The following is a 26,908-nucleotide window of genomic DNA, read 5'->3' as shown; positions in this document are numbered from 1 at the left end:
TGCAGAGAAACGTTGTTTGCCAAACATTTAGCTGGGACGCACAAAAATGCCTTTGAACTTTTGTTTAACAAGAAAAGACACAGCGACTAAATGACTCCCAGTTTTGCATCCAGATGGTAATGAGACAAAAGTGACAGATGCTTGTCCCCAGACACTCCAGAGTTTTGGCATCTTCAGCAACTCCGCTGAGACTTTGAACCAACTCTAACACTAGCCCTCTTCTCCTTCGTTAGCTCCATTTGAGAGTTTTCACATGGCTACCCACATCCAAGAATAGACCTACTCTCCTCCAGTTAATTGTCTTAAACATGTATTGTCAGTCTGCACTCAGGAGAGAACTGCAAGTTTTAAAAAACACTAAAGAATTTGCAGCCATTGTTTCAACCTGTTAAAGTTTTGTTTTCATATAGTTGAAACCTTTCTAGTATGGGGTTGCCACTGTAACTTTTGTATATTGATTTGATGTTACTAGCTCATAGTTTGTACTTGAATATCAAGCATTTTATATGATAAATTAAAGTGAATGGGATTTATTGGGCCCAGAAAAGAGACACTTATATTATGGTGTTTCCATATGTGGATCAATATCTCATCAGAGATTTGATTGAAAAGAAATGAATTCATATTTTGTGAAGTACTGAATTATCTTGTATAATACTGTAAACATCTCTGATTGTTGATATTCAAAGTTGAAAAAAAACAACATAATATTCCAAAGAGGCACAAGATGAAGTGTGAGTCAAACAACTGGTTGATCAGCCATGTCAATTAGTAAGAATTGGCAGCCTTGGAGCTCAAGGTCTGTTACATAGATACTCGAGAGAAATAGTGACTACACTCAAGGGGGCTGTTAGGCCTGTAACAACTCCAGGGGATTGCTTGCATCATTGGGAAAAATGTCAGATTATCTGTCGTTGTAACAGAATGACTGCAAAGCAGACAATAGAATGACAGATGTTACTGTGACAGAATAAAAGATACAAGAGGGTCAAAGGCTCAAAAAAGTCTGTGTAACAATGAATGATGAAGTGCCTGTAGAAGTTAAACAGTGTAGATTTTTTTATGATAAAAATACAGGCCCCAGACTTTTAGCTCAGTGCAGGGCTACTTTGATGTCAGGGCTGTGGCCCTGGACTGGTTTATTTCTTCTTCCTTGGACAGCTGAGTCTTGGTGAGAATTGGAGAGGTCTCCTCCTCATGTGCTCCCCTCACTGTTGGGGTCAACCAGGGGTGTTCTTCACTATTTATATGCTCCCTCTTTGTCAGTTCTTGCACACACAAGTTGATTTTCACTACTGCAAAGTTGGCATCCAATTATATACCCATAAAATCATGATAACATTGATGTTCAAGAAACTTTTATCCTGTATAGCTGACGCCAAAAAAACCAAACATTTTTGCTCAATGTTTCGAAATAGCACTAGTAATATTGGCAAACTTATTTCAAGTTTGGGTTACTGCTCCCAAAATATACATAAAGAGCCACGCAATCTAGCTGTCATACCGGTGACTTAAACAAGTTTATTTGGAAATAATTAACTACTCTGGAATGATTGGTGTGATCTTTGTAATTTCTTTTGAATCCATAACTTTTGAAGTCATCTTTCTTCCTATGCAAGAGAAGAATCCTCTCTGTGCCTCTGTCAGCGGGTGGGGCCTCATGGCAAAGCTGTTCTGCGTTTTCTGTCAAACGTGTGAGGGAGGAGGCAGCACAGAAGCACAAAGGTGAAGGTCTGCCAGGACTCCAGCATGTGCATCCATGAAGCCGCTCATTTCCCTCAGAGCGAGGAGTACCCATCAGAAGAAACAGAAGGCGCCGGTGTTGCTTTTGTAAATAAATTGTGTCACCTCACGACGATGGAGATGTGACACTTGTTACCACCTGGCTGTAAGGTGGCAACAAGGAGGGAGGCACACACACAGATAGAGATCAAAAAGTTGTTTTATTTAATATAACTGAATTAACTTATTTGCAAATGAATGTGACTTGTAGGTAACATAGCAGTCAGCTGTGTGTGGATGTGTGGACAATATAGTGAGATGTATGTTGTATGGTGCAACAAACCAAACAAAGAAGCAACAATGGCAGGTCTGGAGAATGCTGAGAGAGAGAGAAGCTATGCAGAAGGCTGTTTTCATGCCCTCTGGAGTGCCCAGCCCACATGGACGGATATAATTACGACCCTCCCACTCTACCCACTAACCACTCCCCGTACCTGCAACAGAAAGCAGAGGTAAACAGGTAGGCAGGTGGTCGTCACACACTCACTACCAACAAACAAAGCTGTGTGATAAATGTTTATTAAAAAGCTATGAATCCATGAGCTCTGAAAGCAGTAAATTCTGCTTTATCACACAAAAGAGGTAGATTAGAGAAAATGAAAACCACTTAGGTTTTCTGCTTGTATCATGCAGGATAAAAACGTAGCATGATAGGAGGGCTGCATAGTGGTGTGGTGGTTAGCACCATCATCTCACAGAAAGAAGGTTTCTGGTTCAGATTCTGGCTGGGGACTTTCAGTATGTTATCCTGTGTATGTGTGGGTTCTCTTCAGGTACTCCAGCTTCCTCACACCACCCAAAAACATGCATGTTCGGTTAATTGGTGACTGTAAATTGACCCTAGGAGTGAGTGTGAGCATGGATTAATATGTTTGTCTCTATGTGACCCTGTGATGGACTGGCCTGATAACAGCTAGGTTAGGCTCCTTGACTATTATTGACCCATGTTTGTGTTTGTTACTCAACAGTGTGGGTAGGTTTTCTGTCTGCTAGCAAATTTACCTGGAGCAACAGGAGATAAACTACCTCACATTCTCTAGGTGAATGTGATGCAATGTCGCTAGCTGCTTTTACAGATTGCTTGTGTTTTCACTCGTTATCTAAAAGACTTGTTGCACTTGTAGCACTGAGGACTGTCAACACTAGTAAAGTGTAAACACATGCACACATCTTCAGTGCAGTGTCTAAAGGTGCCATGCCTCCAAAGGCTGGTTCCAGATAACCTGTGGCTTCACAGACACTCTTTCAAAAAGAATCAACCTCTCTTTTGAAATACTACAAATTTCTCCCACAAGCCACTATCATTTAATCAGTTACAAATCAGTGTGCTGGCGGTTGTAAGGAGCAGTTCCATGAATAAGACTTAAATCAGAATTTGTTTTCTGTATAAGTCTCCAGCCCACCAGAATGTGGTTGACATTTGACTTTGATAAACAGGGATCACAGTGGTTATATGCTCAACTCAAATCTTCAAAACGACAGTTCAGAAAGCCTATGGGTGATGTCAATGAAATATAGATTTAGTGGACAGCCAACCTTGTGAACTTCCTCTATCAGAGGCTTAGACCTGAGGGCAGGACTTTGTTATTATGGATGCTTCCACACAAATGCTGGTCTAAAAAGAAGTCTGTGAAACGCAACTCAATGTTTGAATGAAATGTTTGATAAGTGGCTAAACTACCTCAAGAGTGACATTGCATATCACTGTTAAACAAGCTATGAAATTTAGACTATACATACGCATAATGTTTTTTTATCAGTGCAGACACACACATCCGACAGAACTAAGCGAAATGTATGCAAATGTTCAATACCTGTAAACAACACAGCAATGTATCCTACAAAAAACAGCAACTTTCTTTTGGTTCATGTCCGTCCCTGACACAGGTCAGATGAATTGTAAATTGCAGGTCTACTTAAGCAACAACTTCTCTAGTATCATTACCCACCGGCGGAGAGCATTTGAATTAAAACATCTCTGTGCTTCTGAAGTTTCTGTATGCTGACTGTTGTCCCTATCATTAAAAAAGTCCTAAGACTCCTGAGCTTGTAACAGTCTTTACAGAATATTTCAGTGCTGGCATAGGAGCAGACTAACTGTGGATGCTGCAGTTTCCATGGTTTGGAAAAATGGAAAAGCCCTTTTTTTTTCCTTGTGAGAGGAATTATGTAAGAAATTGCTTATCTTTGCTGCTAGTTAATCAAAACCAGCTGCATTTAATTAGCTCAACTGTTACAGCAAAGTTTTTTATTCAGTAAAAAAGATTTAATTTGCGTTAACTGGTTCATAAATACCAAGTTACCCAAGTTGCACCCATTCTTCAATGTTAATGTTATATATATATATATATATAGATTTGTTTTCAAGATAATTTCACTATTATGGCTGTAGGAAACTCAGTAATGTTATCTGTACAGGGAACATCTGGTTTTGTATTATTGCAAAATGTACTGATAATATAATGATCCCAAATGAATTTTTCTGTAGATGTCTGTGAAAAATCATGTTTCCATTTCAAGGGTGGTTTTAATTTCCGAAGATAAGCACCGCCTTCTGGCTTATGTTTTTTATTTTTTTAAAATATGAATAGAATAGAATAGAATGTCTTTATTGTCATTGTAAATAAAAATAAATGATAATAAAATAATGCATTAAAAAAAACATGAGACAACATACAATCAACATAAAACCAAAACATTTTGCAGTATTGCACGACTCATTAATAGTGCTTGGTTAGAGAGAGATAAGAAACTCATATTTTTGCTGTATTTAGTGAAGTTATGGCTTTAGCATTAAAACTGTTTTTTAGCCTGTTTATCTGTACTTTCAGTGACCTGAAACAGTCAGTGACCTGAAACGTCTGCCAGGGCAGCTATTGAAAGTACAAATGGCCTGGGTGGGACGAGTCCCTCAGAATGATGGTAGCCCTCGTGAGGCAGCGGGAACTGTACAGATCTTCCAGGGTGGGGAGAGGGCAACCTATGATTTTTTGGGCCGTATTGACAACCCTCTGGAGTGCTTTCCTCTCTGCCACTGTGCAGCTGGCGAACCACACACACATACAGCAAGTCAGGATACTCTCTATGGAGCAACGATAGAACACCACCAGCAGGTTTTGATTGAGGAAGTTATTACTGAGTACTCTCAGGGAGCACGGTCTCTGTTGTGCCTTCTTGATGGTGGTCGAGGTGTTGATGCTCCAGGTGAAGTCCTCCTCTATGTGGACACCCAGATAGTGGAAGTCTGTCACCCTCTCCACATGTTTTCCCCCGATGAACAGGGGCCGAGTGACTGTTTTGCCTTTCCTCCTAAAGTCTATGGCCAGCTCCTTGGTCTTGGCGGTGTTCAAGACCAGGTTGTTGTCTGAGCACCACACTGACAGCTGCTACACCTCGTCCCAGTAGGCTGACTCACCCCCCCCCCAGAGATGAGCCCCACAATAGTGGTATCGTCAGCGTACTTGATGATGGTGTTGCTGGAGTGGGCAGGGATGCAGTCGTGAGTGTAGAGGGTGGAAAGTAGTGGGCTCAGCACACATCCCACACATATCATGTGTACTGGTTATGGTTAGCAAATCAATTAGCTAATTGGCTAAATTTGAATTGGTTAATGGTGGTTAAAACATTCTCCTCCAAAATGGCGTTGAACCAGAGTAGAGTAGAGAATGGATGAAAAGCTATTTTGACCCAATATAAATATCAGCCAATATTCAGCTCATGAAGGAAAATGAACAGTGTGTTTAGTAATAGCAGAGCGTAGCTCTGGTTTAGAAAAATAATTGGCTAATTCAAATGAAAACTCAATACCTTTTTTTACAAGGGTATACTCACAGTATTAACTCAATGTTGGTCAATCGTCATTAAACAAATACTTTTTCTCAATTTACCCCTTTACGAAAAACAGACCTCTTAGAACATTTACTGTTAAATGTTACAACTTTTTAAACTAGTTACCAAGCCTTGACCAAGTATCCTTAGTTCAACTCATAAAAATAACATTCAATTCAAATGACGTCCACTTTGCAGTATTCATATAACAAATTGAAACCTCCACCAAAGACGCTTTCTCTGATCCATTGCATATGAAGTCTTTGCCGGTATCTTCTTCATTTGGCTCTGTGCTTAAAATTCTTGATAAGACATCAGCATTAGTGTTCTGACGCCTGGGCTTATAGCAACTTTTGAAGTTGCACTCCACGAGCTGAGTTACCCATTGCTTTTCTACTGCTCTAAGGTTGACCAAGGACAGATAGTGCAGCGGGTTGTGATTGGATGCAACTGTGAATTTCAAGTAAATAAGATATTTTCAGTTATCACCCATCTAAGAGCTAGCAGATATAATTTGAACCCACAGTAATTTCTGTCATTCTTTTCTGCCCCACGCAGGCCCCAGCTGACGAAGACGATGACATGCTCGACTCCCCTCTACTTATAGCTTAGTACAGCTCCCAAGCCCTGTCAACTCCCATCAGTGGTGAGTATGAAGGGTAGGTCGAAATTGGGGTAGGCTAGCACGACTGGATGCATCAGGCTATACTTCAGCTCCTCAATAGCACGCTGGTGCTGATCAACTCTATCCGAAGGGCTCTCCACACCTAATAAGTACGTGGAAGAGCCTGGCTAAATGGGTAAACCTGGGGACAAATCTGTAATAACTCATGAACTCCTTGCCTCACTTCTCTCACCGACTTGGGGAGGGGACAGCCATATCTCCAGAGCCCAGACCTTTTCCTAATCTACCTGGAAGCCTGAAACAGAAATTACGTGCCAAAAAAAAATTTTCTTCAAGTAAGGCATTTGCTCAGATACAGCTTTAAGCCATGGAGTGTCAGTCAGTTGAAGAAACACTCCAGTCTCTCACAATGTGTTTCAAAGTCTTTGGAAAAGACTATGGTATCGTGATATGATGTGTCATATCACCCAGCACCATGCCCATTAACCGCTGATATGTGACGGATGTTGGATATTGCATAGCTCAAATGGGATCCTAGACCGTTCAAAGAGTCCGAATGGGGTAGTGACAGCTGTCTTCGCCCAATATCTGCATCATCCATGGCCACTTGGAAATAGTTGAAGGACAGATCGCTTCCTCTAATCCATCCAATGATTTATCAATGTGCGGGAGCGGGTAGGTGTCTTTTGCTAAATTGAAGCCTTGCAGTATACGGATGGATAATCCTAAAAACATTCTCACAGCAGCACTGAACATACAGAGATTTAGGCTTGCGGTCAGTCGGTGCTAGATTTGATAATCAGGAGGGAGGGGTACTCTGCTCTTGTGATGTTTCCAATTTTCACATGGAATGTCACTCTTGCAAACATTGGATTAGATTTGAATGAAAAGTAGGAGGGTAAGGGGTGTTTGGTTAGCAGCTTCAGGTTCAAGAGACTTGTAGATTATGTGCACAAATCAAAAGCAAACTTGAGTACTTCCAAGATGGAATATATTCAACTTCTGAAGGGGCAGCATGGGATTTTTTCTTAAGGCTCCCAAGGCAAGTGCTTAGGAGGCTATTGAAATAAAGCTCAGAGTATCATCCAAAACTGCCAGCTAGTCAGTTTCGCTTTCAAACAAACAAAAACATCAGATAGGTCTTTGGGACTGTTGCTATCATTCCCTGTCTCAGTAGTTTTTCTATTGATAATTACTACTTAACTCATTTTGAATTTCCCCCACTGGGGGATGAATAAAGTATTTTTAACCGTTGTGATCGTGACAAATAACTTAAACGGAGGTACAGATGAGTTTAGTCAAATAAAGGAACGTTGATGCAGATTCTGGTTAACAGCCACATGATTCCAACTTTCAATTAATGACTATTTCGTCTGAGGGATTTGTGAGTTTGGGGGATAAAGGTCAGTGTTTACCTGATTGTAACCTGATAAAGACGTCTGACACGTATGTGTTTCCACAACAGATGAGTCTTCCATGCTCGAAGTCTACTATACCTCTTGTCAATACAAAATCAAGATACATTAAAAGATGCTTCCCAAATGTTTTTCAGACACTTGAGATTAATGTCGCAAAGGCTTACGTCACGACTCGGTCACTCTGGTCATCAAAGGGTTTTGTCGTCTAGCAGTGCCTGCACCACGCTCGAGACAATCCAGACACTTTTCGTGTGTCATTCCAAGATGGTGGAATGACCTACCAAATGCTACCAGAACAGGAGTGTCCCTGTCTATCTTCAAGAAACTCTTGAAGACCCAACTCTTCAGAGAGCATCTCCTATCCGAGCACTTACCCTGTACTCCCCAAGCCCCTCTACTGCACTTTCTCTTTCTGTACTCCCCTCTATGCCTGCACTCACTGCTGACAGAGCCTGACTAGTGGTTTCCTTCTACGGAGCTTATTGTTAGCTTTGATGTTTGCTGTAATGTTACATCCTCATTTGTAAGTCGCTTTGGATAAAAGCGTCTGCCAAATGCATAAACATAAACATGTGACGCTTTCCAGTCTAAGTGAAGATTTGTTAAATAGAAGATTGGTCAGTTTTAGTTGGCGTTACATAAATCTAATTTTTTTTCTCTTACAAATCAAGTTAAACACGATGCAAAAACGAAGAAAAAAACTTTTTTTTCTTGTATGCAGCTCAACTTCCTGTGAAAAACCACTAGGGGGCAAAATGAGCCAATTGTACCATGATATAATGTTTTCAATTTTGAATGACATGCTTATAATTTTGTCTCAAAACGAAATAATAACACCCGTTTATGACCCACAATTCAAGAATCATATCAAGTTTGTAAATGGTTCATAAAACATAGAGCATGCCGTTTTAAAACCACATGCATCTCACTGGAAATCAGATTTCTCATCATATCCTATCATCCCCCATATCAGCCCTTCAACAGAGTATAACAGGGGTGCAAAATGTAGTTAAAATACAATTTATTCCAGCTCTCAAATCACATTTATTACAATATTCAGAATAAGTAAACTTCTCACATTTGTTTATCATACTGACATATAAGGAAGTGTTACATCAAGGAACGAGACAGCCACGGTTGGAGAAGGGTTGTGTTGGCAGCGCAGATGTACAGCAAAAGACTTCCAGTGATACACACTGTCCCGCAGTCACAGGTCAGAAGTGCAGAGACAGAAATCCACTTCCTGTTTCGAAGATCTAATGATGGATATCTGCAACTGTTTAATTGTCTGAAAGCATAACAGATTTATGAAGATGCCTTTATTTTGTAAATTATGCTTATTCAAGATTGTTTTTCTACTGTACATGGGTGATGATGCAGTTCTGTCACTCAAGAGACGAGGCACTTCATCCTAGAGAGACAAAGAGAGGAGAGAAAAAAAAACAAAAATGTTAGGCTTTGTGGGCGTGGTAGAGAGCAACAGAAAGACAAAGACATGGAGATCCAAAGGGCAAGGCTCTTTGGGTTTGTTAGCTTCCACCTGCTGGGGAGTCACCAAGGTGAACATTTTCATTAACATATACTTAAATATCTTCATTTTGAAGTTAGAAATACGTGCTCAAAAAGAGAAATACAAATAGAAAAAATATATCCCAACTCAGATATTTTGATCATTCCATCTCTTCTGCATTATTTACAGTTTCAGCCACAATGACAATGAGTTTGAAGCAATAACATACCATGTTACTGGTCTTGTACTCACACAGGACCATGCCGCTTCCTCCTGCCGAACGCCTGGGCACCAACGTTGGTTGGAACATAGTTGCTGTGTCCCAGCCCCCCTGACCGACTCAAAAAGTCTGCCAGGCGGTGGGTCACACAGGTGGCTGTGTTGCACGCCCGCTTTTGAACTGTTGTGTTGCTTGTGGGAATGAAAAAGGCAGTGAATTACGATAAACAAGATAAGACTAACTCAAGCAGCATTTTTGAAGAATTACCAAGAGCAGCGTATAATATATATTAAAAAAACGTTCTCAGGGAAAATTTCCAGCAATTGTGTGTGTATTATAGCCAGTCGCGTTGACCCCTTTTTGCTTTCGCTTTTGTTCGATAAGTTTACCAAAATATTATGTTTTATGGGAAAAAATAGCTTCAAGTCAAATAAGTACTGATCTAAAGTAAAAAAGACAATTACTTCTAAGAGAAAAATAATGGACCATCAGACAGTAGTTTAGCCGTTGTCATTTTTTATTGCATTGTACAGAATTCCCACAATTTTGCAGCTGATTTGGGTCTCTGTGAAAATCGAATGTATGAAATTGGAAAACTTTTTTTTTTAGCATTTAGTCAGACAAATATGATCCACGTGCAGTCTGGTGTGTGGAGGGCTGGATGAACAGGCATCTGTTCAACTAGATCAACTAAATCTGAGAGTTTCAATTGTATAAGCTGCTGTAGTTTTCATATTGCTCAGATAGACTTCTCTTCTTGCCAGGGGTCCCTGCTCCCACATCAGTGCGAGGAAAGGTTTGCAGTTTGTGAATGTCCTGGGAGAGTTTGCCCAACACACATGTGCTTAAGCCGGTGCAGCGCTTAGACACGGGTCTATCCAAGCTGTGAGAGATGGAGAGAAACATGCAGAAAACAGGCTTACAGTACAGTAACATGCAAATAACTGCTGATGATTACATGCATGGTTGTATTCGGAAATGTCATGGAATAACCGAAAAGCTGTATTAGCTCTTTCAAAGGCATGCTGACTAATCTAGCAGGCATATGAAACAACTATGATAACCAGAATTTTTGATTTATGTTTGTTATTCTGTGGTTTAATTCTGTCGTGCATATTTTTGTGTTTGATATCATGCTTCTCCGTCGTCATTCAGATGCTTAACTGCAGGCAGGTCACTTAATACTGAATGAATGAATGTATGAATAAATGAAAAACTGCACTCCATGCATTTAGGTGTCAGAAGAGAGGGATGTTCATGAATGCCACTGTGTACCTTCGCAATCAATTAACACCAAAGTTGGAGCTGTTGGACTTGTGCACAAAGTTTTTTATATTTTACAAGCAAGATATGATCAATTATTCAAAGGTAATAGAAATATTAAAACCATACCTTTCCCCTTCTACTCCTTGTTGGGCTGCTTCATCTGAGGATATCTGCACAAACTCCTTGATAGCTCTGAGTAACATTTCAGCATCATCATTCGATAGTGTGACTCCATCTAACATGGACTCCTTACTAGTTCTGAAAATAGACATTTAATTTCAGCACATCTGTGTCTCTTATTCGGCCACAACACTGACTAAAAAATGTGCAAGTTGTATACGGCACATAAAGACAAAATAGTAATGGATGCAATTTGATGTGATTGTTCTCGTAATTAAACTGAGACTTGGAATTGTTTAAATAAAAAGCATCTATCTACTTAGTTATGGTGAGGAAGGGAATAAGTTCTGTCATTTTTCAAGGTAAATATATTTGATTTTTATAGGGAAGATGCTTCAGCTCTTACCTGGATGGAGCTGCTTCTGAGATGTACATCTGACAAATGATCAGCGCATAGGCAAGAAGAAGTGCCCAGAATTTCAACATGATCGTGATTCCCTGTGGAAAATGCAGAATATACCAAACAGGGCAATTTAAAAAAAGAAAAAAAGAGCTTCCTTCTTTCTTTGCATAACTTTTTTTCCTTAATGTTTTGTGCCTATATACATTCCTCCTCTCACACTCCATTGCTCTTTGACTAACTGAGGTTGCCCAGCCAGATTGAAGAGTTATTACTGTTATACTGGAGCTGGGTGCTTTTCCAGCAACCATAGCAGAAGTTCTGTCCATTGACAGAATTAACAACATCCTGCCATAGATAGTAAAGCATTATCAAAACAGCAGGGCAGACTTTCCCTTCTCTTAGCAACCATTAGTTATTGTACAATACAACTTACTCACCTTCTCCCAAGTCCCCAGCATCAGATTCTAGATTTCTCACTGTGACAACACAACTTGTACAAAAAACAAGGGGTAAAAAAGCATTTCTTCGGTACTCACCTTAGGATGAAAGATCTTCTGCCACTGTAGAATTAAATGATGAGCTCTTTGTGAATCTGCTGAGGTCTCTAACGGTGCAAGGTTTTATATATGTTCCCTATGGATTTCTGTGCTAACTGAGGGAACACTTGAATAAAGTCCATTGGTTAATCCAATGCTTTACCTCAAACTGCCAACCAATCAGAAGTCCTACGTGACTCAGAGCAAGCCAGTAAAAGAGCTTGTATTCAAATCACATCAGTGCATGGTCATCAGTGTACTTAATTCACAAAAGACAGTCCAGTATTGAATCAGTTGATACTGGAACTTGAAGTATAGGCATATTTTAAACAAGGTAAGTGGGACTTTAAAACAATGACACAGGAATCTCACAGACACACTCTTTTTCCTAGCTCTGGACTTCAAACAGACAAGTAGAAACCCCAGCACTGGGTATATTCTGGTTACAAACTGCTACCTCGTGTTTGAATACAACCTTCCCCATTAGCCCCTGCTGGACACTTAAAAAGCAGGTTGGTTAATACGCGAGTCTGGAGGCCATTTTCGAGTTGCAGTAATTTGTTATACTTTTTTTGTGTGTGGGAATAGCATCACAGCTCTCCACTGATAAACTAAAGCCTCGGTTTATTTGTCTATCCACTTTCTCTGAGCTAATTACTGGACTGTTGGTTTCTGGCCATGGTCTAATTCCCCTTATGTAACAATATTGGATGATGTATCATAAAGCATCCTGCCTCCCAGTTAGTTTTTGCGTCACAAGGAAACTCATTAGAGTAGATGAGCCTTTTAGTGCTATTGAGCAGGCCTGCAGGCCACATACCAGAGACAATAAATTAGTCTCCATTTGCTCCACATGCAGATAGAACTTGATCACAAGACGGGGCAAGAGATTTCATACACAGTGATTGTTAATTGTCTTGTTTGTATACGAGTATCCTTCTATAGCATAATTACTTTTCTTTTTCAAGGAGCTTCTCACACTCAACTTGAAATGCAGTCTCAATCCAGTAAAGTTTGTATTATAATAACAGGAAATCATAAACATGAAAAATACAGGCAACCTAGAATTCAAATGCTAACATAAAAACAGTCATCTCTGATCCAGCTAAGGATGTGACATACTCTCCTATTCCTATCCTGAGATACACCTTACATTTGTCAAATGCCACTCCAAGGCCTTCATTCGCGATCGTCTGCTCAGAGACCAGTCAGAGAAAAGAAAAGACATTCCAAGGGGAACAGTGTATTGACAAGACTGCAATTAACTCAGACTGTTCGCATTCCTTACCATTGGGCATGAATTGGCCTGGAAAATTAATTACAACACAGGAGAGCATTCATCACAGAGAGGGCAGCGTCATTCTCACAGCAATGCTCATCCGTGACGCTCTCAGCCGAGTTATTGTTGTTGTGTCTTCTCCCTAACAGGCAACACCAGACTTCGTAGGAACTTGGTGAAAAATTGGAAACTTCTTTCATTTCCAAGTCACTTGCTCATGTTGAACTGAATCTTAGAATGTCCTTCAAGGGGTTTCTCGTCTTGTCTTACATCATTCAAATTGGGAGAACCACATTTGGAAAGAAAACCATTTTTCCAATGTGGATGATCATTTTACAGCTGGATGAATATAACCTATAATCTAGAGAACTTTGAAGGAACTGTGAGTCACAGATGGGGGCTAAAAGGAGGGAGAAGACAAAGGCTTACACACCGTTGTAAAAGTACAAATTTGTAAGTGAAAGAATTAGAGAGCAGGAACATCAATATGATTATATGTCCGTCCTAGTACCAAAAAAGCACTCAATGACTCAAGTTGCCTTGACAGAAGTATGCCAAATAAATCTAAGTAATAAAAAGCGCTGAGCTGAACGTGCTACTCTGCTATTTGGACCGGGTTATTAGGTATTTACTGGAGCTTTAAAGCTGGTGTGAGAAATCAGAACCCAGTCTTTACTGGAAATGGTAAACAGCAAAATATTTTAACCGTAAAACAAACTGTCATTTACATAGATTAGCAGGAGGAGAGGAGCATTTACTGAACAGAACAGGTGAACAACACACATTAAGTGAAGTATGCCACAGCTGCTCTCCATTAGACAGCTTACCAAGACTAACCTAACATTTAAACACCTGCCCAGAAGTTACAGAAGGATTACAAGATCTCTTGACGTTCCTGCCACAGTCATTATGTTGTCAGGAAAGAAGAGCTTCTGGACTACATTAGGATTTACAGAGTAGGTCTATAATGAGATTTTCCTCATGCACTTGATAATTCCAGTCATCCGGTTAGTAAATAATTCACTGTAGAAACACTGTAGTCATTGGATCCACGATCTCAACCTGCCACATATGGCCCATAGTAGAGTGACACGAGAAGAACACTCTTCACATAGCTTTATTACGCAAAGATAGATACAGCTCGACTGCTTCTGAAGTAACCGAATCGAGATCCCATGCATTTGACAGAAATAAAAGCACTGCAGGACAGAGCTGATAGAAATGACTGATACATCTGTATGATCGTTGCATAACTGTAATCAAATAATAGCTTAAATTTGCCAACTTCACGTTCCAGATATAGGGTCAATATGGAGATCTTGAATCACGGGCAAATCAATGATATCTTTAAATAGACGTTAGAGTAGAACGAATTCAAGTGAAGATCATCTGCAGCCAAACTATCCATTGTCAATCATGAGAAATCCCATATAAAGCAAAAGTTGTGTTATGTTGTACATCCTCCTAATAATAATAATGCTGTAGATAACTGAGATTTTGTGTTTTGACAATCAATAATGGGATATTTTCAGCCTGGCTGTCAAATGTTAAAATGACTTGTCTCAAGGGCTTCGAGCGGAGTAGAACACAGGAAGTCATAGAAATATTGATGGTGTTCAAGAAAAATATAAAATGGGTGAAGTTTTTGTTCCGTGCTTGTTACAATTCTTCAGTCTTGGAGAAGTCAAACGCAAATGTCACACCACACATATTTATTTACCATCGCTCCTCTTGTGAATGTCTGCTTATTCTTGACACCAGTCTTAGGTAATTCCGCATAAAATGCAGAACATTTAAGAAACTCTTCTTTTAAATGCAACAGCAATGGAAACCATGTCAGACATCTCCTGAATTCAGTCAGATTCTGGTTGGTCTGAATCCATTCCAGTTAGATAATAATGGTGTACATAAACCACCTGGAATCTCTCGCCGCACCAAACTACTGACAAGATGAGAACACGATTTATTTATTTTTTCATTCGTTAAATTTGTTTTCATATCTTTCAAAACAGTTTTTGAGTCAGGGGTGGCGGGAGGGAAGCAAAGAAATAATGCAAGAATGTCTTCATTAGGTAGCCCTGAAAATCTGAGTGATTTGGACTTGTGATTTGGGAGAGGTCAGTAGGGGCCACTGGGTCATCTTGAAAGAAGACGGAAAAAACTTCCCAGCTGCCTCAGCAGGAAGGAACAGCTGGATAAACAACTCCATGTCTATTGAGGAGCTAGTCATCATGAACCAAGCTTGTAGCAGGATCTTACATACATACAGATTGTTTGAAGTTTAAAATCATCAGTGATATAATTAGGTTTATTTAGGTTACCCTCTGCAAGCTCTCTCCATTCTCCACTTCTGTTTGTATGCTGCCCTCACAACATGTGAAGCTAGACCGCTGGCGAACAAAATAAAAGAGGTCTCCACACAAGGCTTTCTTTTCCTGATTTAGCTGAAGAGCTTTATGTTTTGTAACTGAAATATACAGAAAAGGAAAAACAAATAGCTATATAACACATGCATGTTGACATGCATGTGAACAACACAGCCGGGCACAACCACCTCTTGTACGGCGTGTCACCATTTTCCATTTTCCATGGCCCAAACACATCTACAGCGAGTACAGCAGCACAGAGTTCTAGGCGTGGTACTGTGTGTGCAGTGCAGGGCGGGGCGTTTAGTTTAGACTTCCCCATTACAAACCCAACATGGCACTGTCCTTCACTGTCAACTGTACGCAGATAAGCTCCTGCCCCTACAGCTATAGTGGAGGCATCAGAGGAAACGCACAGTTCTTTCACTTCCATTGAGCTTAACGTATTCGTTGAGCATTTGGAGGTTTTCAAGAGCTTTCAAAATGTCTTTCCATGAGACCCACATGTCATGCTTTTCAGGGGGTAGGGGTGCGTCCCAGTCTCTCTCATCAGATGATGGCTCCCTGAATAGTACTTTGCCCTGCATTATTATGGGAGCGACAAAGCCTAAAGGGTCATAAAGGCTGTTGACAATACTCCCCTACATGTGAAAGCAGGGTTCCTACAGGTTTCTTCAAGTCAAATGCAAGTCTTTTCCAACACCTTTTTACATAAAAACTTAATACCTATTTCACAGATCTACCAGCAAAGAATTATATTTTTAATTTGTTCATTTATTTCTCAAACAATGTTAAAATGTGGACAACCAAAAAAAAAAAGTTTCAGCAGGCCACACAGAAGTTTGACTAACACAGTTCAGTTCTTTTTTTAACCCTGGTTACATCGGGTAGCTGCTTATTCCATGTTTGGAATATGGGGAGTAGAGAGAGTCCTGAGCAACTGAATCCACACCAACGATGAAAATTAAACTTTCATCGTTGGTGTGGACCCGAAAGCTGCGCGCAGACTGTAGCGCTAGCAGCTAGCTGGCTAACGTTAGCGGGTTGAAATACTCCGGCGATGGAAGGAGTTTGATACTTCCCTTTGGTTGATTTCATGTGCTTGGACGACTTGGCATGAGACTCTAAAGCCTTCATGTCCACGGTACCAAGCTGAATGTTGTCGTTTTTTGCATACAGTGCAAAAAACCTGGAATACATGGTTGTCCAAATGGTTGACAAAATGCTTGCTTTTCTCGCCAAGCGTCGTTCAATTTACATTTCCCCATGAAACATGAAATGGGTAAACTAACGTTAAAAATAAACTTCTTGTGTTGTGCTTCTGCTTGGCTTGCGGTCAGTCTCTGTGTGGAGGCCCGTGCTGTCGCAAAGTGACATGTTCAGACCGGAGCAGTTGCGTTCTCAATTATTGGTTCCGCCATTCTTTATTTAGGCTACGTTATTTAATCAAAATAATAGTGGTTACAAACTAAACTTTTGAGGAGTATGCGACACGGAGAAGTTACATATTGCATATATAAAAAATTCAAGACATTTTCTAGTCTTTTTAAGGTATTATTTCCAAATTCATAAATCCAATGCCTTTAGGACTTTTTAAGACCCCGCGGGAACCCTGGCAGGTGTGGGTTGAATACGTGTTCATTGTTGGCTCCGGTTTCATTACTCTGTTTACTGGTGGTGGGTTTGTTTGAATGTCTACCTCATTGTCGTTTCTTTCAGGAGGCTGTATTGCATCATGCTGAGTGTCTGGAAAAAGTAACTCACTTTGCTGTTGAACATATTCACAAGTGTGCTGTGCTGCACTGACAAGCTCAAACTCTTCATATTGGGGTCTGCTGTACTCCCCGCTTTGAATCTCAGCTTCTTCGCAGGCTTCAGCTACTGCTTTCTGGCACTGAAGAAGGTGGAGGCTTGCTTCTAATTCTGCTTTCTGCCTCTTTCTCAGCGAAAGCTAGTTGAGCTCGTCCTGCCTTGGCTTTGGCATAGGCTTTTGTGGCTGAAGAGGTGGTTGGTGATGACCGGTGACACCGATTACTTGTTGCTCTGGATAACTGCGATCTGGTGTCCAGTGGTTGTGACTGTTGCTGCGTTGTAGCCAGTTGAGGTGAAACATTTGGCCGCTGGTTGCTTCATCGACTTGTTCAGGAGCAAAGTCTTTGGGGTAATTTCTTCCTTAGCGTAAACTCATGGTTGCTCAATGTCGCTCTGAACCCTGAACCCGCAGAGTACTCGTCTTTTTACTATGCTGCCCTCAAAACACGTGACTATGTGAAGACAGACCGCAAGCGAACAAAATAAAAGAGGTCTCCACACACGGCTTTCTTTTCCTGATTTAGCTGAAGATCTTTATGTTTGGCAACTGAAATATACAGAAAAGGAAAACAAACAGCCATATAACACACACATGTTAATACCACACTTGATTAGCCTAGTTTAAACATCATGTGCATCACATTAGCACCGCATTTTAACCAACCAAATAATTCACCACATTCTCAAGTGATTTCTTAACACATCAATACTCACAAAGACGAACGTTTCCCAATGCAAAAGCGTGTAGGGCACATTTAACATATACATGAACTTTGTTCACTTGTTTCTGAAGCACTTTTTCGCATTACTGTAGCACATACATCAAAGATTGTACTATAGTAGAGCGCTCACTCGCTCGCGTTGCTGCACGCACAATACAACAAAGATCGTTTATGATACAGATGTCTCACTCTGAATAGATTTTTAACCCAAAACATTTTACCCGTTTACCATTTAGCATGAAATTATTTTCCCTATTTATTAACTATGAACTTATTTATTACCTTATTCATGTAAATTATTCACAATATGAACCAATTACTCTCTTCGACCAAAAGGCATCACGGTTTCCAAACCATAAAAGCTTTTGATTGCAATGAATAGTTGTGCAGTGCTTAGTGACTATGAGAAAAATGATCATGTAAAATATTTTGGCAAGTACTTTATACTTTTACATCCGGTCCTGGAATGTCCTGCGGAAATTCTGGCCTACAAGCTTGGAAAAGTGCACACAACTGTGCATGTTTGGAGTGTGTCACATCCTTTGACCTTTCACCTCTAAAAGTAGGGCATGATCTGACATTTAATGCAATGGGGTGAAAAAAAACCTGCAGCAGATTATTGGGTAAAAGATTACTTGCTTAAAAACTGACACACAAAATAAGTTCTGTCCCTTCAAGAATTCATCTATAACCAGCTATAAGAAAAACTAAGTTTACCCTATTATTAAACAGTTTGTAGAACTACATTTCATAGCAACAACCTTTTTTTGTATGACACTGACTATTTTAGCTCACTGTAGAGGATTTTCATGTCTTTAAACATAGCTCTCTTAATGTCCCGCCACAGCAATTGAGTCGAGGTCTGGACTTTGACTGAACCATTGGCCATTCTACTGCAGATTTGCTGCTGAGCTCGGGATCATTGTCCTGTTGAATGGCCCAATTTTGGCCAAGCTTTAACTGACCTTACCTCACATGGCCAACAGATGGCCTAATATTCATCCTCTGAATACTTTGGCATACAGAGACTTTGACTCAGCGACAGTACGGTGCCAGATCCTGTGGCTGCAAAACAAGCCCAAATCATCACCCGTCCACCACCGTGTTTGACAGTTGGTATGAGGTGTTTGTGCTGATATACTGGATTTGGTTTTGGTTTGGTTTAAGTACTGTGCATTAAAACCAAACATCTCCAAAGATCTCATCAGTCCAAAAGAACATTGTTTCAGGTGTCTTGCAGTATATATATATCTTTATATATATATATATATATATATATATATATATATATATATATATATATATATATATATATATATATATATAGATATATGTATACATCTATATATATATATATCTATATATATAGAGATAGATATATATATTAAGATTAAGCAAGTCTTAGTCTATACAATGTTACAGGCTACACAGTACTTTTTTCTCTATCACACACACTCACACACTAACTTTTTCGTTAGCCTTTCAGATCTAAGGGGCAAATGCTTTTCCAGTTCACTCTCATTTCACAGAACCTGTTTTTAAACTGAAACAAGCAACAGCTCCATGGTTCTCCAAACAGACAGCGGCATCCAAACTGCTTATAGATTACCCTAATTTATCTTAAAACAAAAACTGGCTCAAATGCACATGGCTAGTGTACTAAGGAGCTGAATTTACATCACTGTCTGTGTAAATACTATAACTGTCTTCTGCGAGGTCTTCACTCCACAATCTGCATATTTGTATTGGTCAAACAAAGATACTACTTTAGAACCCAAAACATTTTAACAATCATGAATAAGAGGCTACATGACATACAATTGTGTGTTGTGCTTCTCAGAATGATTAAAACCAACATAAACATCTAAGAGCCGGATTATCGATCAAGAGCAGAACAAAGTTCACCAATAGTTGACTCTCACTTTCTGGCCAATCTTAGGCTTAGAGGCGGGGGATAGAAACTGTGCAAGATGATACATATGTGCTTCAGTTCCTCAGAGGAGAGGCCGAAGTCGGATCAGACTTTGTCTGCAAGGAAGAAAGAATTTTGTGAGGATGGTTTCACTAAAATCTCCGTCTCTGATGCCGGTGTCCTGCGCAGAGGCTCTGCTTGGTTTGGTCTGTTTGGCTGTCGCTCTCCTCGCCTTCCTGCTGGTTCGCCAGCTCGTCAAGCAGAGAAGACCCCCGGGGTTTCCCCCTGGTCCATCTCCCATCCCTGTAATAGGAAACATTTTTTCTCTGGCCACCGAGCCGCACGTCTTCCTCAAGAGGCAAAGCGAAGTTCACGGACAGGTAATGACTCGGACTGCCTAAAGCGCATTTTAACCCTGCAACGCAATGAGCGGGGGCTCTGCAGACTGCTCAGACTGCAATCTGTCAGACTTTCGTGACACACATGCGCGCATGCACGCACACACACACACCTGGGATAAATTATGAAACGAACAAAAGAGACTCGCCCTAACATTTGGCGAGCTGTGGCGTTTGGTTAGAGGGGGATAATTGGCAGTCGGGGGCTCCATGAGATTAAAGCCCCCTCCCAGGAATTAATAGCTCACAGCCACAAAGACTTCTTTTAAGTAAGACATTGTATTTTTTAAAGATAAAAATAAATTAGATTGATAGTTTGTTGCCTCTGTGGATGAGAGATAACATTAAAAAGTAGCTTTCATTCACTTCGTGCTTTCTTACATACAAGAATTTTTTTTAATGATCTTTCCTCACGCGGAAACCCTCCCTACTGTGACCAGACAGAAAGCTCATTTACTGTAGTTTGCAGTAATAATAATAATTCTGACCATTCAAACAATCTGGGTTATTTTGAAAGTGGTGGCTGATATAACAGCTGAACCTTTTGCTGATATTTTTCTAGTTTCACAAATTGGAAAGCTGCCTGTGTCCTCCCCTTATTTAAGTGTGGACACCTATTTAAGTACCGTCCAATTTCTGAACTATCATTTTCATTAATATAACTGTAATTCAAATGAATTTATAACCATTTTGTTAGTGAACAGAAACAGGAAGGCTTGTTTCAGTCTTCAGGGTGACAAATTATTCAGAAATTATCTTACAGCTTGAACACAGTGTGTAGAGTATATATGTAGGTCTATGATTCTAACTCTTTGGAGATAAGTTAAGGTGTTCCACAGAGTTCCATTTTGGAGCTTATGTTGTTTTCTATATTTCTAAGAAAAAAATCTGTATAGTTTTCCTAAAAGATTAATGATAAGCAAGCGATTCAAAATTGAATTAATACTTAGTAAATCCCTTAAGACAAATGATATTGTCAAAGTATAAGTAGTAGAGACATAGATGTAAGGAGATCAAATAGGCAATACTGTACTGTTAGCTGTTACTGTACTCTTGTACTCTTGTAGACAGGAATGGCCTCCTGTACCAGTCCTTATTGCAGAGGACTTGAAGAAACCTCTGACTGAAGACACTCCATTGTTAAATCACTATACAGTGTCGTCCCTTTATGCTTAGGAATGTAACACTCCTTTTAGCAAAATCAGTCAGTCAGGATTATAGAGTGAATTTATTAAAGAGTGTTTTCATTAATGTTCCAATGTGCACTTTTCAGATTTTCAGTCTCGATCTCGGAGGTATCATGACTGTGGTATTAAATGGGTACGACTGTATCAAAGAATGCCTTTACCATCAGAGCGAGGTGTTTGCTGATCGTCCCTCACTACCTTTGTTCAAGAAAATGACCAAAATGGGTGGTAAGATTTTGTTCTAAGTTTACAGTATATCGATTATTTTCTGAACAATACCAATTGCATCATTTGCATTTTAAATAGCAAAATTCTCTCTTATATTTTCAAAGGGCTTCTTAATTGTAAATATGGCAAAGGTTGGCTTGAGCACCGCAAACTGGCTTGCAACTCTTTCCGCTACTATGGCAGTGGCCAGAGGCAGTTTGAAAGAAAGATCTCAGAGGAGTGCATGTTCTTTGTTGACGCCATTGATGAACACAAGGGAAAGCCCTTCAACCCCAAACACCTTGTGACCAATGCAGTGTCCAACATCACCAATCTGATCATTTTTGGGCAGCGTTTTACCTACGATGACCGCAACTTTCAGCACATGATTGAGATATTCAGCGAGAATGTGGAATTAGCTGTGAGTGGCTGGGCCCTCCTTTACAATGCCTTTCCTTGGATTGAATATTTGCCACTTGGAAAACACCAGAAGCTCTTCCGCAATGCTGCTGAGGTCTATGACTTTCTATTGGAGGTTATAAATGGATTTTCAAACGGCAGAGTGCCCCATGTACCACGTCACTATGTTGATGCCTATTTGGATGAGTTGGAGCAGAACACAGGAAATCCAAATTCCTCTTTCTCTTATGAGAACCTCATCTATTCAGTGGGTGAACTCATTATTGCTGGCACAGAGACTACAACTAACACTTTACGCTGGGCTATGCTGTACATGGCCCTGTACCCCAACATACAAGGTCAGTTGTAGTAGAGACATTATCTAATATTGGAACATTTGAATTCACATGTGACTTATGCATATCTGTTTATTCTAAATGTATTGGCTAAGACATGTTATACCTGAAAAATGCCTGAAATTCTCTATTTTTCCCTGCACAGAGAGAGTGCACAAGGAAATCGACAGTGTGTTGGTGAATGGGAGGCCATCCACATTAGAGGACAAGAATAAAATGCCCTATGTAGAGGCAGTTCTGCACGAAGTCCTTCGCTTCTGCAACATTGTGCCCCTTGGTATTTTCCGTGCCACCTCCCAGGAGGCAAAAGTCAACGGGTACACAATTCCCAAAGGCACCATGGTGATCACAAACCTCTACTCTGTACACTTTGATGAGAAGTACTGGAACGATCCGGGCGTTTTTGAACCACAGAGGTTTCTGGATAGCAGTGGCAACTTTGTGAAACGTGAGGCCTTCCTTCCATTCTCCTTGGGTTAGTGATTTTGTCTGTTTCTACAACTGTCAAAACTCCATTTTAAGTTATGAAACAGTCAGCAGCCAGTGACTTTTTATCTGTCCATAAATAGCTTTGAGAAATCACAAAGTTTTAAAGTTTTGGAAATTGTTATTGATTACGTGACCTTCTTAGATTAGTATTATTGACTGGTAGTAACTGGATAACCTCAATTTAATTGCTGCTAAGCCATCAACATAAAACTCATTTTTGTCATTTATTTCATTCAAACGTGCAACCATGTTGCTGACAAGGCTGAGACACTAGAATAAATGTAAAAAGAGAGTGTAATGATTTGCAGGTCATTTGAACTCCACATTTAATTAAAAAAATAGTACAGATAACTCATGGAATACTGAATCTGAGAAATGCTTTATCACTGTGTTGCATAACCTTTTCTTAAAACGACATCTTGTAAGTGTTTGAGAACTGAGGATATCAGTTGCCAATGTCTTGAAAGCAAAATATTTAATTGGCTTTTTGTCTTACTCAATAGCTCTGTAGTCAGTTATGCAGAATGTTTTAATATGCAACAGGCCTGGACTGCAGGCTCTGTATTGCCAAAATGTGAAAGGCTAAAAAATGAGAGAAGATCTCATTGCATGGTCCCATATGTTTCATCGCAACCCTGCATGAAGCACTTGTTTCTGTGCTCAATCAGATATAGAGTTTCAGTTATTTGCAAATCACTAAATTCTGTTTGATGTAGATTTTTGTTTTACTTTAGAGCACATTCACCACCAAAGCCAATGTCTCAATTAACAATTTTAGAGAAAGGTAGTCGGTTCTATCTTTCTTGTTTAATGAAATTGATCATGGTGGTGTGTAATCTTTCTGACAAACTCTTGTCATGAAAGAGACCAATGCGTTTGTCTCTGATGTAGTATGAGTTCTTATACTCTTTTGCAGCCAGCAGTTGAGGTCACATTGGAAATTTCTGTTCTCATTCAGTCTTTATCACTGGACACTGTCTTCGACAACACACTGATTTTATTCAACATCTTCAGCACCCACCGTCCTCAGTTATATGTTTGCCACGGACCTTGCTGTATTTCTGAAGGTTTAAATGAATTAGCAAGACTTAGTGTGAATGGGATTCTAAATGAACACATTTTCTATTTTCAGGGAGGCGTCACTGCCTGGGTGAACAGCTGGCACGAATGGAGATGTTCCTCTTTTTCACCACTTTGTTGCAGAGGTTTCACCTCCAGTTCCCTCCAGGAACTGTTCCAACCGTCACTCCCAAACTAGGAATGACCTTACAGCCCAAACCTTACTCCATATGTGCTGTGCGCAGGCAACAGAAACTCCCCTGCTCAGGAGACACTCCTTAACACTAGCCTGCTGTTGCTATGACTTGTGCCTTACAGTCTTTCCAGAGCAAAGTTACTGTGCCACAGGTGCCTCGTTACCATCTGAAAGTGCACATCCAGTTTATTCAGCGACTATTGATTTTTTAAGTGGGCAATATGCATGTTTGCACAGTACTTTTAAACTGCAGAGGAGGCAACGGGCGATGAAAGGACATCCTGGGAACACAAGTGTGCTATCGATTTGATTCTCTGAGCTCCTGCACACAGAAAATGAAATGCCTGTGAACCTTGGTGCAGTCATGATGACTTAGGTCAATGATTTATAGTGTGTACACCTATGATGGTTCATAGCCCTGCTGTCATAGGACAGCTTTGGGCAGACAAATGACACCAGCTATTCGTACAACATGTGTTGGGTGAAATGGGACTAACAGACTTTCCAAGAAAGTTCTGGACACTGTGTATTGGTGCTGGATGCGGGCCAAGATTTACATCATCTGGACTGACTCTGACCCCTTCTCCAGGGATGGTGCTATTTGGAAAATCTTTCTATTTGAAAGAAAACGCAACCCTGATGGATTTCTAGAAACTGACTATGCAACATTGCTTTCTGCTAAATGGTGCTTATCAGTACTAACAATGTACTGTTTTTACGTGTAAAGCTAACATTTGTTCTTTTGTCTTTTTGCAGTCTTGGTGGCCTGGTGGCTTAAGTGTTTTTTGGGGGGTTTTTTGGTATTCAAAAAATATTGAGGTACTGGAAACTCACCATTTCTTCATTTAGCTGTACATAGATCTGAAATGTATCATTATAACCTGTAAGCACTGATACAGTATCAGTATAAATATTTGAGAGATGTGGAGGGTGGGGGACTCCTGCTCGTAAAAGTTAATACTTTTTGCAATCTCAAATTAAGTTCATGAAGGGGAAAAAGCAACTACGTTTTTGCACAGCTCTGTTGTGTTTACTTTTGTTAAGAACTTAAATGTGTCGTTGGGGATGTAAACTAATTCATAACTGTTCTGCGATGTGAAACACATGAATGTTGGTCATAGCTTACCCAAAAACAAACAAACAAAGAGAAAAAACTGAAAAAGTGGAATGATATGAGCTGAAAAAGGCTTCACGCAATATCTGCAATATCATTTCTCAACCTGCCAGGGCAACAATAATGTGTCGACATGGCACATTTAAAAAAAATTCCCGAGTCGCTGACTGCAGTGTGGAGAACTCTTCTGAAATTTAAAGCGACTGGCTCTGTAAAGCTCTCGAAGATTCAATAGTGACTACAGCTCAACATGATGCGTGCCTGAAATGTACTGTGGGGAGAAGAAAACAATTAATTATATGAGTATTATATGAGTTTAGGGCTGCCAGCGGTTTCTAGAGGAACCACCAGCCTCTGGACTTGCAAATGAAGGTTTTTCATCAAAAGAACGTGCAATAAATCAATATTTGTCCAAGACTATTAAAGACTGCCTTTGCTTTCTAAGTATGCAAACCATGATGCTGAATGGTTTGATAATGTCCTGTGAAATTCAGAGGCCTATATGTTGTTTTAAAAGGTCTGATGAAAGATGTTCATGACATTATCAAAAAACGCTTTATGGAAAACACCAAAAAAGTTTAACTTGCACGTTCTGGCCCGGACAGAGTCCAGATCTCATTCTACTTATTCTAACTAAATTAAAGTTGCGACTGCTTGGTATGTTTTTACATTTCAGTATTTGCTTGTGTTTTTTTTTTTTTTTTTTAAACAGAAAAAACATTAAAAACTAAGAAAAATCTAGTTTGGCCCTCTTTTCTTTAGTCCCCGGAGTGTACAGCTTCAACTGAAAGCAGGCGAAATATATGCAGGCGAAATATATGCCGCCTAATAGGAGCGCTTCCTGCCTCCCTCCCCTGCCCATGCCATTTTCGGATTGGTGTACTTTTCTTTTTAAAAGCACTGTTCAAAGTAATTCACTGGGTGGAGTTAGGCGAAGAGCTGGGCAGAAATGAGACTTTAATATTATAAATGGATGCTGTGTCTTAACCATTTTTTTATTCTGATAAAAAAAAAAAACCCACCTGCTAACATCCAACTTTTGAGTGCAACTGGAGAGTGTTTAAGTTCATTCAGTAATGTATGGAATAAATCTGCAGTAGTTGTGGGGAATTATCAGGCTCCCGAGGAAGCAACAACACCCTGGTGCACACCTAATTTTCACTGACAGTGCTGCCTTTGGGCACAGGACACATGTTTACCAACTAAATGTCCCACAAGAAGGCTCTGAAACTGACATCAATAAATTCCTGAAAAAAAGGAACCAGACTGATCGATCTTACTGATTGCAACACGGCTGGCAGCTCACTCTCAGTCTCGCCGTGTGGGCTGATGCTTGTGGTCTGGTTAAAAACAATAAACTCGTCTACTTATCTGAGAGGGTTCTGATGGTCAGAGATTGTGGTGAAACACGGCCGGTGGGATACAATGTAATGCCTTCACCTCATGCTGGAGTTACAGGCTTGGACCCTGGGAGGTGGTGGTATAGTTACTGGACTGGTTTTGAAATCATCGTAGGCACTGAGGATAAATACAGCCCGAAGGGGTCATTCCAGGAGCTGCGCTTTTTAACCCTTTAGCACTGGCTTCATCAGTACTGGAGTACATGAAACAGAGCAGAAACTGGGAGGTTTCTGAGGGTCAATAAGAATGACCGCTTTTGACAGAATTTTGTTACTGCAACCGATTAGGCCTCACTTGAGGCTA

The 26,908-nt window shown here is 40.1% G+C and overlaps 2 protein-coding genes across 3 annotated transcripts; one reads left to right on the top strand and one right to left on the bottom strand.

Moving 5' to 3' along the window:
- Positions 1-9,510: 9,510 nt before the first annotated feature.
- Positions 9,511-17,975, bottom strand: calca (calcitonin/calcitonin-related polypeptide, alpha). The gene is made up of 5 exons (XM_072380638.1): positions 17,880-17,975; positions 11,709-17,712; positions 11,176-11,267; positions 10,776-10,907; positions 9,511-10,266 (listed from the first exon to the last, which is right to left on the bottom strand). Exons 3-5 carry the CDS (start codon positions 11,253-11,255, stop codon positions 10,089-10,091), a joined length of 390 nt encoding a protein of 129 aa, XP_072236739.1. The 5' UTR covers positions 11,256-11,267; positions 11,709-17,712; positions 17,880-17,975; the 3' UTR covers positions 9,511-10,088.
- Positions 17,976-19,870: 1,895 nt separating this feature from the next.
- On the top strand, positions 19,871-25,887 carry cyp2r1 (cytochrome P450, family 2, subfamily R, polypeptide 1). 2 transcript variants are annotated; one of them, XM_072380656.1, is made up of 5 exons: positions 19,871-20,179; positions 21,471-21,612; positions 21,717-22,349; positions 22,492-22,794; positions 23,968-25,887. In XM_072380656.1, exons 1-5 carry the CDS (start codon positions 19,943-19,945, stop codon positions 24,174-24,176), a joined length of 1,524 nt encoding a protein of 507 aa, XP_072236757.1. In that variant the 5' UTR covers positions 19,871-19,942; the 3' UTR covers positions 24,177-25,887. The 2 variants fall into 2 exon arrangements, with proteins under 2 accessions (XP_072236757.1, XP_072236756.1); XM_072380655.1 differs by having other exon boundaries at positions 22,492-22,821.
- Positions 25,888-26,908: the final 1,021 nt, after the last annotated feature.

The sequence above is a fragment of the Leuresthes tenuis genome, unplaced genomic scaffold (genome assembly GCF_036924035.1).
Source record: "Leuresthes tenuis unplaced genomic scaffold, fLeuTen1.0.hap1 SCAF_2, whole genome shotgun sequence".
Lineage (NCBI taxonomy): Eukaryota > Metazoa > Chordata > Actinopteri > Atheriniformes > Atherinopsidae > Leuresthes > Leuresthes tenuis.
Note: the sequence above shows the minus strand (reverse complement) of the source record. Positions and strands in the feature narration are given on the sequence as shown.